Here is a 12,339-nt window from a genome sequence, read left to right on the forward strand (position 1 = left end):
CGATCAAATAAAGAAAAACGTTAAATTTTTCAAAATTTTAGATTTCTCACTGAAATCATTTACAAACATTTTGTGCAATTATGGCACAAATGGTTGTAAATGCTTCTCTGGGGTCTCCTTTGTTCAAAAATAGCAGACATATATGGATTTGGTGTTGCTTTTTGGTAATTAGAAGGCCGCTAAATGCCACTGCGCACAACACGTGAATTATGCCCAGCAATGAAGGGGTTAATTAGGTAGCTTGTATGGAGTTTGCAGGGTTAATTTTAGCTTTAGTGTAGAGATCAGCTTCCCACCTGACACATCAGACCCCCTGATCCCTCCCAAAGAGCTCTCTTTCCTCCCCCACCCCAAAAATTGTCCCCGCCATCTTAAGTACTGGCAGAAAGTCTGCCAGTACTAAAATAAAAGGTATCCTTTTTTTATATATAGCATATTTACATATGCTGCTGTGTAAGATTCCCCCCCTTAGCCCCCAACCTCCCTGATCCCCCCCAAAAACAGCTCTCTAACCCTCCCCCTCTGCCTTATTGGGGGCCATCTTGGGTACTGGCAGCTGTCTGCCAGTACCCAGTTTGCATGTAAAAATGTCTTTATTTTTTTTTATTTTTGGTTTTTCTGCAGTGTAGCTTCCCCCCCCCCAAGACTAATCCCCCACCCCCTCCCAGATCCCTTAGATGACTTTAATCAGGGATTTTATCCCTCCTTTCTCCCCATAATAAAAAAAAAATGTTTCTGTAGTGTAAGTGGTTCCCACCCGCTCCCTCCCCGTGCACGCGCCCGCCCACCATCCCCCGTGCATGCGCGCGCGCCCGTGCGCGCCCCCGGCCATACCGCCCCCGATCCCGCCCCCCTCTCTGACCAAGAAGCCATCGATGGCCGCCCACCCACCTCCCACTTCAGCTCCCACCCACCAACGAATGCGGCCATCGATGTCCGGTGCAGAGAGGGCCACAGAGTGGCTCTCTCTGCACCGGAGGGGTAAAAAATGTTATTGCAGGATGCCTCAATATCGAGGCATCCTGCAATAACCGGAAAACAGCTGGAAGTGATCAGGATCGCTTCCAGCTGCTTTCCACACTGAGGACGTGCAGGGTACGTTCTCAGGCGTTAATTGCCTTTTTTCTGAGGACGTACCCTGCACGTCCTCAGTCGTTAAGGGGTTAAAGAGCCCATGGATAAGAAGTTAGAAACTCTGTTAAGAAAGATGTTTCAACATACAGGATATTTGTTTCAACTGGCAGTGGATGTTGCAGCAGTTGCCTTTTGGTGCCAATCCTTATCTGAGTTGATTGAGGTGGAGGGTCCCCTCGAAGTGATCCAGGAAAGAATTAAGGCCTTGAGAGTGGCTAATTGTTTTATTTGTGATGCAAATATGCAGATTATTTGCCTGAATGCCAAGGCTTCAGGTTTTTCTGTTCTAGCCTGTAGGGCACTCTGGCTGAAGTCTTGGTCGGCTGACATGACTTTGGAATCTATACTTCTTTCCCTCCCATTTAAGGGAAAAATTATTTTTTTGGGTCGAGGCCTGAACTCAATCATATCCACGGTTACTGGAGGCAAGGGTGCCTTTTTACCGCAGGATAAGAAGAACAAACCTAAAGGACAAGGTCCTAATTTTCGTTCCTTTTCGTTAGGATAAATCCCAACATCAGCAACCGGCCGCAAAGCCTGAACAATCTAAGGGATCTTGGAAACCAGCTCAGTCCTGGAATAAATTCAAGCACCCACCGAGACAAAGTCGGCATGAAGGGGCGGCCCCTAATCCGGCTCTGGTAGGGTACAGACTGTCTCTATTTTCGGAAGCTTGGTTTGGGGAAAAGCAAGACCAGTGCGTTCTGGAGGTCATCGTTCAGGGATACAGGATAGGTTTTAAAGTCTCATTCACCCAAGGGCAGATTCCTCTTGTCAAACCTGTCTTCAAGGCCAGAAAAGAGAGAGGCCTTTTTAGGGTGCGTGGGGGATCTCTCCTCCCTGGGAGTTATTGTCCCGGTAGCTCTGGCAGAAAGAGATCTGGGATACTACTCAAATCTTTTTGTGGTCCCAGAGAAGGAGGGAACTTTTCGCCTGATTCTGGACCTAAAGTGCTTAAACAAATTCCTATCTTTCCCCTCGTTCAAGATGGAGACAATAAGTGCTGCAGAATCTGTTGGCGCTCTACAAATAACCAATAATAATAATAATAATAATAATAATAATAATAATAATAATAAGGTCCATTCTTCCCTTAGTACAAGAAGGACAGTTCATGACCACAATAGATCTGAAGGATGCTTACCTTCACATCCCCATACACAAGGAACACTTCCAGTTCCTATGGTTTCCGTTCCTGGATCAGCACTTCCAGTTTATTGCACTTCTGTTTGGTCTAGCTACTGCTTCAAGAGTTTTTACGAAGGTTCTGGGGGCTCTGCTTGCAGTGGCCAGAACCAGAGGTAGAGCAGTAGCGCCATACTTGGACGATAATCTGGTTCAAGCACCATCCTGTCGTCTGGCAACAGACCATTCGAAAGCACTTATTTTTCTTCTTCAATCTCATGGATGGAAGATAAACTTAGGAAAGAGTTCTCTTATTCCCAATACCAGGGAGAAATTCCTGGGTACTATAATAGACTCCATATCCATGAGGATATTTCTTACAGACCAGAGACGTTGCAAACTAACTCGCGCTTGTCTTGCCCTCCAGACCTCCTTGAGGCCCTCTGTGGCTCGGTGTATGGAGGTAGTTGGTCTTATGATGACCTGCATGGACATCATTCCTTTTGCCAGATTCCACCTCAGACCACTTCAGCTGTGCATGCTGAGTCAGTGGAACGGCGATCATTTGGATATGTCTCAACAGATTTCTCTGGACAACCGGTCGAGAGAATCGCTCTCTTGGTGGCTCTGTCCAGATCACCTGTCCCAGGGACATCCTTCTTGAGCACATCCTGGGAGATTGTGACTACAGACACAGGTCTCACAGGATGGGGAGCTGTTTGGGGTGCTAGGAAGGCACAGGGCCTGCGGACTTGAGAGGAAACCCTCCTCCCGATCAACATTTTGGAACTTCGAGCAATCTTCAATGCTCTGAAGGCTTGGCCTCTTCTGGCCGCCGTTACCATTTCTAACTCGTGTAATGGCCCGAATCAAGCAGGAGAAAGTATCAGTGATTCTAATTGCTCCATCTTGGCCACAAAGGATGCGGTTTGCGGATCTGGTGGGGATGTCCTCATCTCCTCCATGGAGGTTACCTTGTCGCAGGGATCTTCTGGAGCAAGGTCCTTTTGTTCATCAAAATCTAGATTCTCTGAGGCTGACTGCGTGGAGATTGAATGCTTAGTCCTTGCCAAGAGAGGTTTTTCTGAGAGGGTTATTGATACTCTCATTCAAGCGCGTAAGCCGATTACGCGTCACATCTATCATAAGGTGTGGAGGACCTACTCTGGTGTGAGGAACGTGGATTTCCCTGGCATAAGGACAGGGTCTCCAGGATTCTTTCTTTTCTCCAGGATGGTCTGGAGAAGGGCATCTCTGCTATTTCCCTAAAGGAACAGATCTCGGCCCAATATGTTTTACTTCACAAGAGGCTCGCTGAGCTGCCAGATGTTCGGTCTTTCATTCAGGCTCTGACTAAAATCAGGCCTGTGTTTGGATCTAGCGCACCTCCTTGGAGTTTAAATCTTGTTCTTAAGGTTCTGCAAAAGACTCCATTTAAGCCTATGCATGCAGTTGTCATCAAGTTACTGTCTTGGAAGGTTCTTTTTCTACTGGCTACTGCCTCGGCGCGCAGAGTATCTAAGTTAGTGGCCTTGCAATGTGAGCCTCCTTACCTAGTATTTCATTCTGATAAGGCTGTTCTTCGTACTGGGTTAGGGTTTCTTCCTAAGCTAGTTTCAGATTGCAAAATCAATCTGGCGATTGTGGTTCCTTCTATGTGCCCTAATCCTTCTTCTGCGAAGGAACGGTTACTTCATAATTTGGATGTGGTTCGGGCCCTGAAGTTCTATCTTCGGGCTACAAAGGAGTTTAGACAGACTTCTTCTTTGTTTGTTGTCTATTCTGGGAGGCGTAGGGGGCACAAGGCCTCGTCTACTTCCTTATCCTTTTGGTTGAGGAGCATCATTCGCTAAGCTTATGAGACAGCGGGACATAAGCCTCCTCAGAGGATCAAGGCTCATTCTACTAGAGCAGCGGCTTCCTCTTGGGCCTTTAAGAATAAGGCTTCTATGGAGCAGATTTCTAGGGCGGCTACCTGGTCCTCCTTACATATCTATTCAAAATTTTACAAGATTGATGTTTTTACTTCCGCTGAAGCAGCTTTTGGGAGAAAGGTTTTGCAGGCTGTGTTGCCCTCAGAATAGGGTCCGCCTCTCTTTTACCCTCCCGTCTCATTCAGTGTCCTCTAAAGCTTGGGTATATGTTTACCACAAGTAAGGAATGAGGCTGTGGACTCTCCTCATATTAAGAAGGAAAACATAAATTATGCTTACCAGATAATTTCCTTTCCTTCTCTATGAGGAGATTCCACGGCGCCAGCACGTATTCTCCGATGTACGGACCGAAATGTTTGTTTTGTTTTTCTGGCACCATTTATACCCTGATATTTCTCCTACTGTTCCTTGTTCCCTCGGCAGAATGACTGGGGGATGAGGGAAGTGGGGGAGGTATTTAAGCCTTTGGCTGAGGTGTATTTCCCACAAGTAAGGAATAAGGCCGTGGACTCTCCTCATACATAAGGAAAGGAAATTATCTGGTAAGCATAATTTATGTTTTAATTGCCATTTTAACCTGTGTGTGTCACCTTGTGTGTCTGTAACACGGCCAAACATTCAAGGGTATGTAAACTTTTGATCAGGGCCATTTGGGTGAATTCTGTTATTATGATTTAAAAAGCAGCCAACCAACTAAGTGATAATAAATGGCTTCATATGATCACTATCTTTAAAGGGACACTGAAGATAATTTTTTTCTTTTGTGATTCAGATAGAGCATGCAACTTTCTAATTTACTCTAATTTTTAGTTTAGTACACTGGACAACACTTGTTTATTAGTGGGTAAATTTATCCACCAATCAGCAAGAACAACCCAGGTTGTTCACCAAAAATGGGCCGGCATCTAAACTTACATTCTTGCTTTTCAAATAAAGATACTAACAGAATGAAGAAAATGTGATAATAGGAGTAAATTAGAAAGTTGCTTAAAAATTCATGCTCTATCTGAATCACGAAATTACATAAATTATGCTTACCTGATCATTTCCTTTTCTTCTGATGTAAAGAGTCCACAGCTGCATTCATTACTTTTGGGAAATAAGAACCTGGCCACCAGGAGGAGGCAAAGACAACCCAGCCAAAGGCTTAAATACTCCTCCCACTCCCCTCATCCCCCAGTCATTCTGCTGAGGAACAAGGAACAGTAAAAGAAATATCAGGGTGAAAGGTGCCAGAAGAATATAAATACGCCCCACATAAAATTACGTGTGGAGAGCTGTGGAGGATACTGAATGCCAAGACGGGAGGGTACAATAGGTGGCCCATACTGAGGGCACCAAGCCTGAACATCTACCCGATAAAAAACCCTGCTTTGTCCGAAGCCGAGAAAACCTTAAGAGGAAAAGCCCCAATAACACTGACTCGCAGTTAGTCCAGAAGCCAAACCAGAGACTGCAAAGGACTCAACTGAGCCAACAGTCCTCCAAAAGACACCGTCGCCCAACAAACAGTCCTCCACCGCTCATCTCTACAAATGAAGGAGACACCAGCTGAAACCCCCAAGGGAACAAGGTAAAGGAGAACCAAGGAAACCGAAAGGTCCCCTAATACAAAAAAGAACACCTCCACGAGTGAGCCCAGCTCACAGAGACCCAAAGGAGCCCAAACAGGGAAAGGAGGCCACGCCTATACCAAGCGAAACCCGGGTACAGAGACAGAACAGACGTCTCTCCAACATCCTGCAAGCACGGATTGCAACTGAAGAGGCAAAGTTCTCCCAGTATCAGGAATACCAAGGCATTCGACCATGAACAAGTGTGTAATACACCCAGGTGAGAAACCCCAAGTTTGAGAACACAGAGTCCATAACAGGACGAGACAGAGGATACTTGCGAGGAAGAAGAAGCAGTCAATCAACAAACAGACTGCAAAAACAACCCCCGGACAGAAGGCACGCTCCAGGCAACCTAAGTCGCAGGACCTACACACAGGTCCCTAAAAAGAGGAACACAAAACCTCAATCGAGGCCCCCCGAGAAGGATAGTATACCCTCAGAACCCGAAGGAAGAGTAAACTCTCTTCTGAAATTAATGGAGCTAGTTGAAAGGAAAATTTATATCCTAGCAGGCTAAGCTAACAGGATACTCAACAAAGCTCACACATCCAGAGGAGACTGTGACCGAACAAAGCTCCCTTGACCGCTTGGCCATCCTGACCTGCAGACCCACAGCCAGCTGGACCAACCCAGCCTCAGGGATCCAAAACAGGGGAACAAAAGAATCCCGAAACAGGTACAGGAATGAGCGTAAGGATAGCACAGCCATCCCCACAGAGTACAAGTACAACATGACTCGGAAAACAGACAACAAGGCTATAGACCTAATGAACTATCAAAATAAAGGCCCAACAAGTCTGCTTGGAGTCAGCAAGACCTCCGGGGGAAACAATCTCACCTTTCTGCCTCCCATTCAGGAGAAGCCCCAAGCAAGGACTTTATCTCCATAAGGAGGAGAATATCCCCCAAAGAAAAGGGATGATGCCGGAAGGGCAACAACTGTCCTCAAGGCCCGAAGTCACCGGCTAATGGGAAGAGAAAATCCCTACACAGATGTCCTAGAAAAGGACCACCCTACAAGTAGCTTGCCAAGCAGAGGCACAGCCAACCCCTTCGCCTGCAGAGCAGGGAATCCACGGGAATACTGGCAAGCTGACCAGGGGAATGCAGCCTTAAGGCGCACCAGAAATTGGGACATCCAACGCCAGCAGCTGGGTATGAACCACCCACCCTTGAGGCTCAAGCCACACGGTTAATCACCAGATGACATGGGTCACTTTGTGGCAAAAGAGTAAAAAATACTTCCGAAATCCTGGCCAACCATGACCAGGTTAGGTAGATGGAGCAAGGACATAGCCCCAGTTCCCACTACCGTGGAACACCCCGACCAGCCCTAAGATCCAAGTTTCCAAAACCACCCAAGACTGGGTCAGGAAAAAGGCCAAGCGAAGCTTCAGCAACCGGAAGTCTCGTGGAGAAAAACAGGTCAGGGCACCTAATAGTTCAGGCAAACCTTACCTTAGAACTTACATCCCAACTGGGCAAAAAGCCAGACACAAGGGTATGGATGCATATCCAGAGAAACCGGATAGCGTGAATAACTCGAAAGCCCCGACCAAAGGAAGGAACCACCACTAGCTAAGTTAAACGCTCCAAGGAACAAGGCTAGAAGTCGTATGAAGATACTTCTCAGAGCCTCAGGACAATTAAAGGGAAATCTCAAGGTCAAAAAAATCCTACTAGCAGGACTAGTCTCCCTATCACCTCCGCACAAGCAGAAGACACAAGGTAGAGAAAGGCACTAAGCCTACCCAGCTCCGGAAAACCCCAAGCTAAAATAAGTTCCCGCAGGGAACAACCATTACTCGGAAAACAGATCCCTAAAAGGAGATCCAACTTACCCGGAGACAATGGAAGAAGACCCAAGGGTCTCTTATAACTCAGACAGACAGCACACGTCAAAGAGCAAGAGCTGCATCTTGATACACTACAAACATCTTACGCATACACATGCAAGGTGTCAAAAGCTGCAACTGGTTTCACACTGCAAACCTTCCGCATGCTAGACAGCTATCCTGTACAAGCTGTTGGATCAAGCCCAAAAGGACAAATCCAGACGCCTAAAAATGAAGGCCAAACCGCTCAACTGCACCCAACCAATAGGCCACGTCACTTCCAAAGGACTAAAAGAGACTCACTGAGACCCTTATGTATAAGTTAGACCCACAAGGTGGTAGCCTCTAGGGAAACATTCATATTACTGTACATTGACAAATAAAGTAAAATGAAACTATCTTACTGGAATCGACGCCGTGGAACAGGAACATGGCCCAGTGTGACGGAAAGTAGCATCGCCTCCGCCATGGAATTGAGAGAAGAAAGCAAGCAGCGAAGTTTGACAATGCTGATTGCTTGAGGAGCTGTTAATATGAGTCGGGATGGTTTCACAGAAAAAAACTCCCTGCATCTCCGGACTCTAACTTTCATCCAAGCCCTCACTGAAAGACTGACAGGACTACTTAAAACTCCCTGTCCCTGCCGAAGAGTACTACCCTCCATAAGAGACAAAAACAAAAATGTAAAATTCTGACACTTCTCTGCCATCCTCCTGGGACGAAAGGCAAAGAATGATTGGGGGATGAGGGGAGTGGGAGGAGTATTTAAGCCTTTGGCTGGGTTGTTTTTGCCCCCTCCTGGTGGTCAGGTTCTTATTTCCGAAAAGTAATGAATGCAACTGTGGAATCTTTCCATTTAAGAAGAAAAAATATAGCACAGGGTGAGTTGAATTTTCAAATTACTTTTTTTTTTTTTTCCATACTGTCCCAACTATTTCGGAATTGGGGTTGTATATACATGTATTTATGTGTATATATGTCTTTAAATATATATACACACATATATCAACAAACACACACACATATACACACATAAATATATATATACAGAAAAGTGTATGTATGTATCTCTATGTTAAAGCAAATAGCAATAGCAAAACTGCATCCCCATTTGTCATATTAAGAGGAGCCTATATGGGCGCTAAGAATCCTCAAATTTTCATAGCTAAATTACATGAAAACAATAACAAAAAAGCAATTCTTGCAGGAGCAGGTCCACAGCCCACACTACCGAACAAAGCTCCAAATTAACCAGCAATTTACAAGATCCTCTCAATTTACAAGCTATTTCCTGCTCTCTCTCGTTTCCACATTAGTCCTAGTTTCACTCATTTAAAGCTGAGAACCCATATGCCCTCTCTGAAATACCCAACTGTGCCCTGATCAATAATCCCTGGCTCTCAGCCCTGACTTCTCCCCAATCCTCCACGGTTCTGTTTTAAAATCTTTAAATGTTGAGAAATACAAAATAGGACAGATAAATACAAGAAAGATGGCACACTTACAGTAGAAGAGGAAGAACCAGACATTTAGGAAGTTCCAACCAACTAGTAGTGAATGAAGTAAAATACCAAAGGATCAATATAAAGTCATAAGAATTTGAAACACAAAAAATAAAGAAAAAAAAATACTATTTTAATTTGACAAAATAACAATTGTATCAAGACATATACTAGAATAACCAGAGAACCATTTCAAAGTGTTTACCTGTGGTGTCCAGGATACTGAAAAGGGAATTGGGAAATCTACACAGCAATCTGGACCTTCAGTCGGATACTAGGGGGTAAAAAAAAAAAAAAAAAGATTATTTTTAAGTGTAAAACACCTATACTTAAAAATATCTAAATCTGCCTGTGTAGATTTAAAGAAAAATAAATATTTTTCTGTGTGCAGTCTACAAGAACTGAAGATCAACATTAATGGGTTAGATCAAATTCTCTTAATTTGCAAACTATGAATGAAAACATAAGCATCTTTTTCACATACACAATAATAATATTATTATCTATTTAGACAAAAATACTAGTCCTATCAAACTAAAGGAGAGAACAGGCAGTATGGCAAGTATGGTCACACAAAGATATATATATATATATATATACTGTGTATATCCTTTCTTTCATGTTGTGAGAGTCCACTTGCCACCATATGTGGGATTAAACTCCAGTCCAAAGAAATATACTCAACGTATCAAAAGCTTTTACATCCCTCCCACTTCCCTGTTTACCTCAGTTTACCCTATAGCCATGAAAAGGAGGATAACAGAAAATCAGGATAAATAAAGGGCAAACCAGAAATGCCGCCAAATAAATAGTAAAAAAAGGCAGGTCTTGTGGACTCTCACCCCCATAATAAAATAATTTTATCAGGTGAGCACAAATTTTGTTTTCTTTAATAAAGTGGTGATAGTCAACGAGCAATATGTGGGATCTAAAATACTTAAGCTGCAAAGTTCACGAATCACCATAAAAAACAAAATTTATTTTACCTGATAAATTTCTTTCTTTTGCGATGTACCGAGTCCACGGTTTCATCCTTACTTGTGGCAAAGAGAGCACCCACAGCAGAGCTGTCTATATAGCTCCCCCCTTAACTCCACCCCCCAGTCATTCGACCGAAGGCCAAGGAAGAAAAAGGAGAAACTATAAGGTGCAGAGGTGACTGAAGTTTTCAATAAAAAATACTATCTGTCTTGAATAGACAGGGCGGGCCGTGGACTCGGTACATCGCAAAAGAAAGAAATTTATCAGGTAAGCATAAATTTTGTTTTCTTTTGCAAGATGTACCGAGTCCACGGTTTCATCCTTACTTGTGGGATACCAATACCAAAGCTTTAGGACACGGATGAACGGAGGGACAAGACAGGAACCTAAACAGAAGGCACCACTGCTTGCAAAACCTTTTACCAAAAATAGCCTCCGAAGTAGCAAAAGTATCAAATTTGGAAAATTTGGAAAAGGTATGAAGTGAAGACCAAGTTGCAGCCTTAAAAATTTGTTCAACAGAAGCATCATTTTTAAAAGCCCATGTGGAAGCCACCGCTCTAGTAGAGTGAGCTGTAATTCTTTCAGGAGGCTGCTGTCCAGCAGTCTCATAAGCCAAACGGATGATGCTTTTCAGCCAAAAGGAAAGAGAGGTAGCCGTAGCCTTTTGACCTCTACGCTTTCCAGAATAGACAACAAACAAAGAAGATGTTTGACGAAAATCTTTGGTTCCCTGCAAATAAAAGTTCAAAGCACGAACCACGTCCAAGTTGTGCAACAGACGTTCCTTCTTAGAAGAAGGATTAGGACACAGAGAAGGAACAATAATTTCCTGATTGATATTCCTGTTAGTAACAACCTTAGGGAGGAACCCAGGTTTGGTACGCAAAACCACCTTATCAACATGGAAAACAAGATAAGGCAAGTCACATTGTAATGCAGATAGTTCAGAAACTCTTCGAGCTGAAGAGATAGCAACTAGAAACAGAACTTTCCAAGATAGAAGCTTAATATCTATGGAATGCATGGGTTCAAACGGAACCCCCTGAAGAACTTTAAGAACTAAATTTAGACTCCATGGTGGAGCAACAGGTTTAAACACAGGCTTGATTCTAACTAAAGCCTGACAGAAAGCCTGAACATCTGTCAGACGCTTGTGCAATAGTATAGACAAAGCAGATATCTGTCCTTTTAAGGAACTAGCTAACAATCCTTTCTCCAATCCCTCTTGGAGAAAGGACAAAATCCTAGGAATCCTGATGTTACTCCATGAGTAACCTTTGGATTCGCACCAAAAAAGATATTTACGCCATATCTTATGATAGATTTTCCTGGTGACAGGCTTTCGAGCCTGAATCAGGGTATCTATGACCGACTCAGAGAAACCCCGCTTTGATAAAATAAAGCGTTCAATCTCCAAGCAGTCAGTTGCAGAGAAATTAGATTTGGATGCTTGAACGGACCTTGAATCAAAAAGTCCTGTCTCAGTGGCAGAGTTCATGGTGGCAGAGATGACCTGTCCACCAGGTCTGCATACCAAGTCCTGCGTGGCTACGCAGGTGCTATCAAAATCACCGAAGCTCTCTCCTGTTTGATTCTGGCAATCAGACGCGGAAGGAGAGGGAATGGTGGAAACACATAAGCCAGGTTGAACGACCAGGGTACTGCTAGAGCATCTATCAGTACTGCCTGAGGATCCCTTGACCTGGATCCGTAACATGGAAGTTTGGCATTCTGACGAGACGCCATCAGATACAATTCTGGTGTGCCCCATAGCTGAACCAGTTGAGCAAACACCTCCGGATGGAGTTCCCACTCCCCCGGATGAAAAGTCTGACGACTTAGAAAATCTGCCTCCCAGTTCTCTACCCCTGGGATATAGATTGCTGATAGATGGCAAGAGTGAGTCTCTGCCCATCGGATTATTCTGGAAACTTCTATCATCGCTAAGGAACTCCTTGTTCCCCCTGATGATTGATATAAGCCACAGTAGTGATGTTGTCCGACTGAAATCTGATGAATCTGGCCGAAGCCAGCTGAGGCCACGCCTGAAGAGCATTGAATATCGCTCTTAATTCCAGAATATTTATCGGTAGGAGGGCCCCCTCCTGAATCCACAAACCCTGTGCTTTCAGGGAATTCCAGAATGCACCCCAGCCCAGTAGGCTGGCGTCCGTCGTCACTATAACCCACGCTGGCCTGCGGAAACACA

The 12,339-nt window shown here is 44.4% G+C and overlaps 1 protein-coding gene across 2 annotated transcripts in view; it reads right to left on the reverse strand.

The window, feature by feature from the left end:
- FANCL (FA complementation group L) overlaps positions 1–12,339 on the reverse strand; it is a 332,294-nt gene that overhangs the window by 125,630 nt on the left and 194,325 nt on the right. For both annotated transcript variants that reach the window (XM_053712035.1, XM_053712034.1), the window contains one exon: positions 9,352–9,420. In XM_053712035.1, coding sequence (XP_053568010.1) covers positions 9,352–9,420 — 69 coding nt within the window. The remainder of the gene's footprint in view (positions 1–9,351; positions 9,421–12,339) is intronic.

Source organism: Bombina bombina, chromosome 4 (genome assembly GCF_027579735.1).
Source record: "Bombina bombina isolate aBomBom1 chromosome 4, aBomBom1.pri, whole genome shotgun sequence".
Taxonomy (NCBI): Eukaryota; Metazoa; Chordata; class Amphibia; order Anura; family Bombinatoridae; genus Bombina; species Bombina bombina.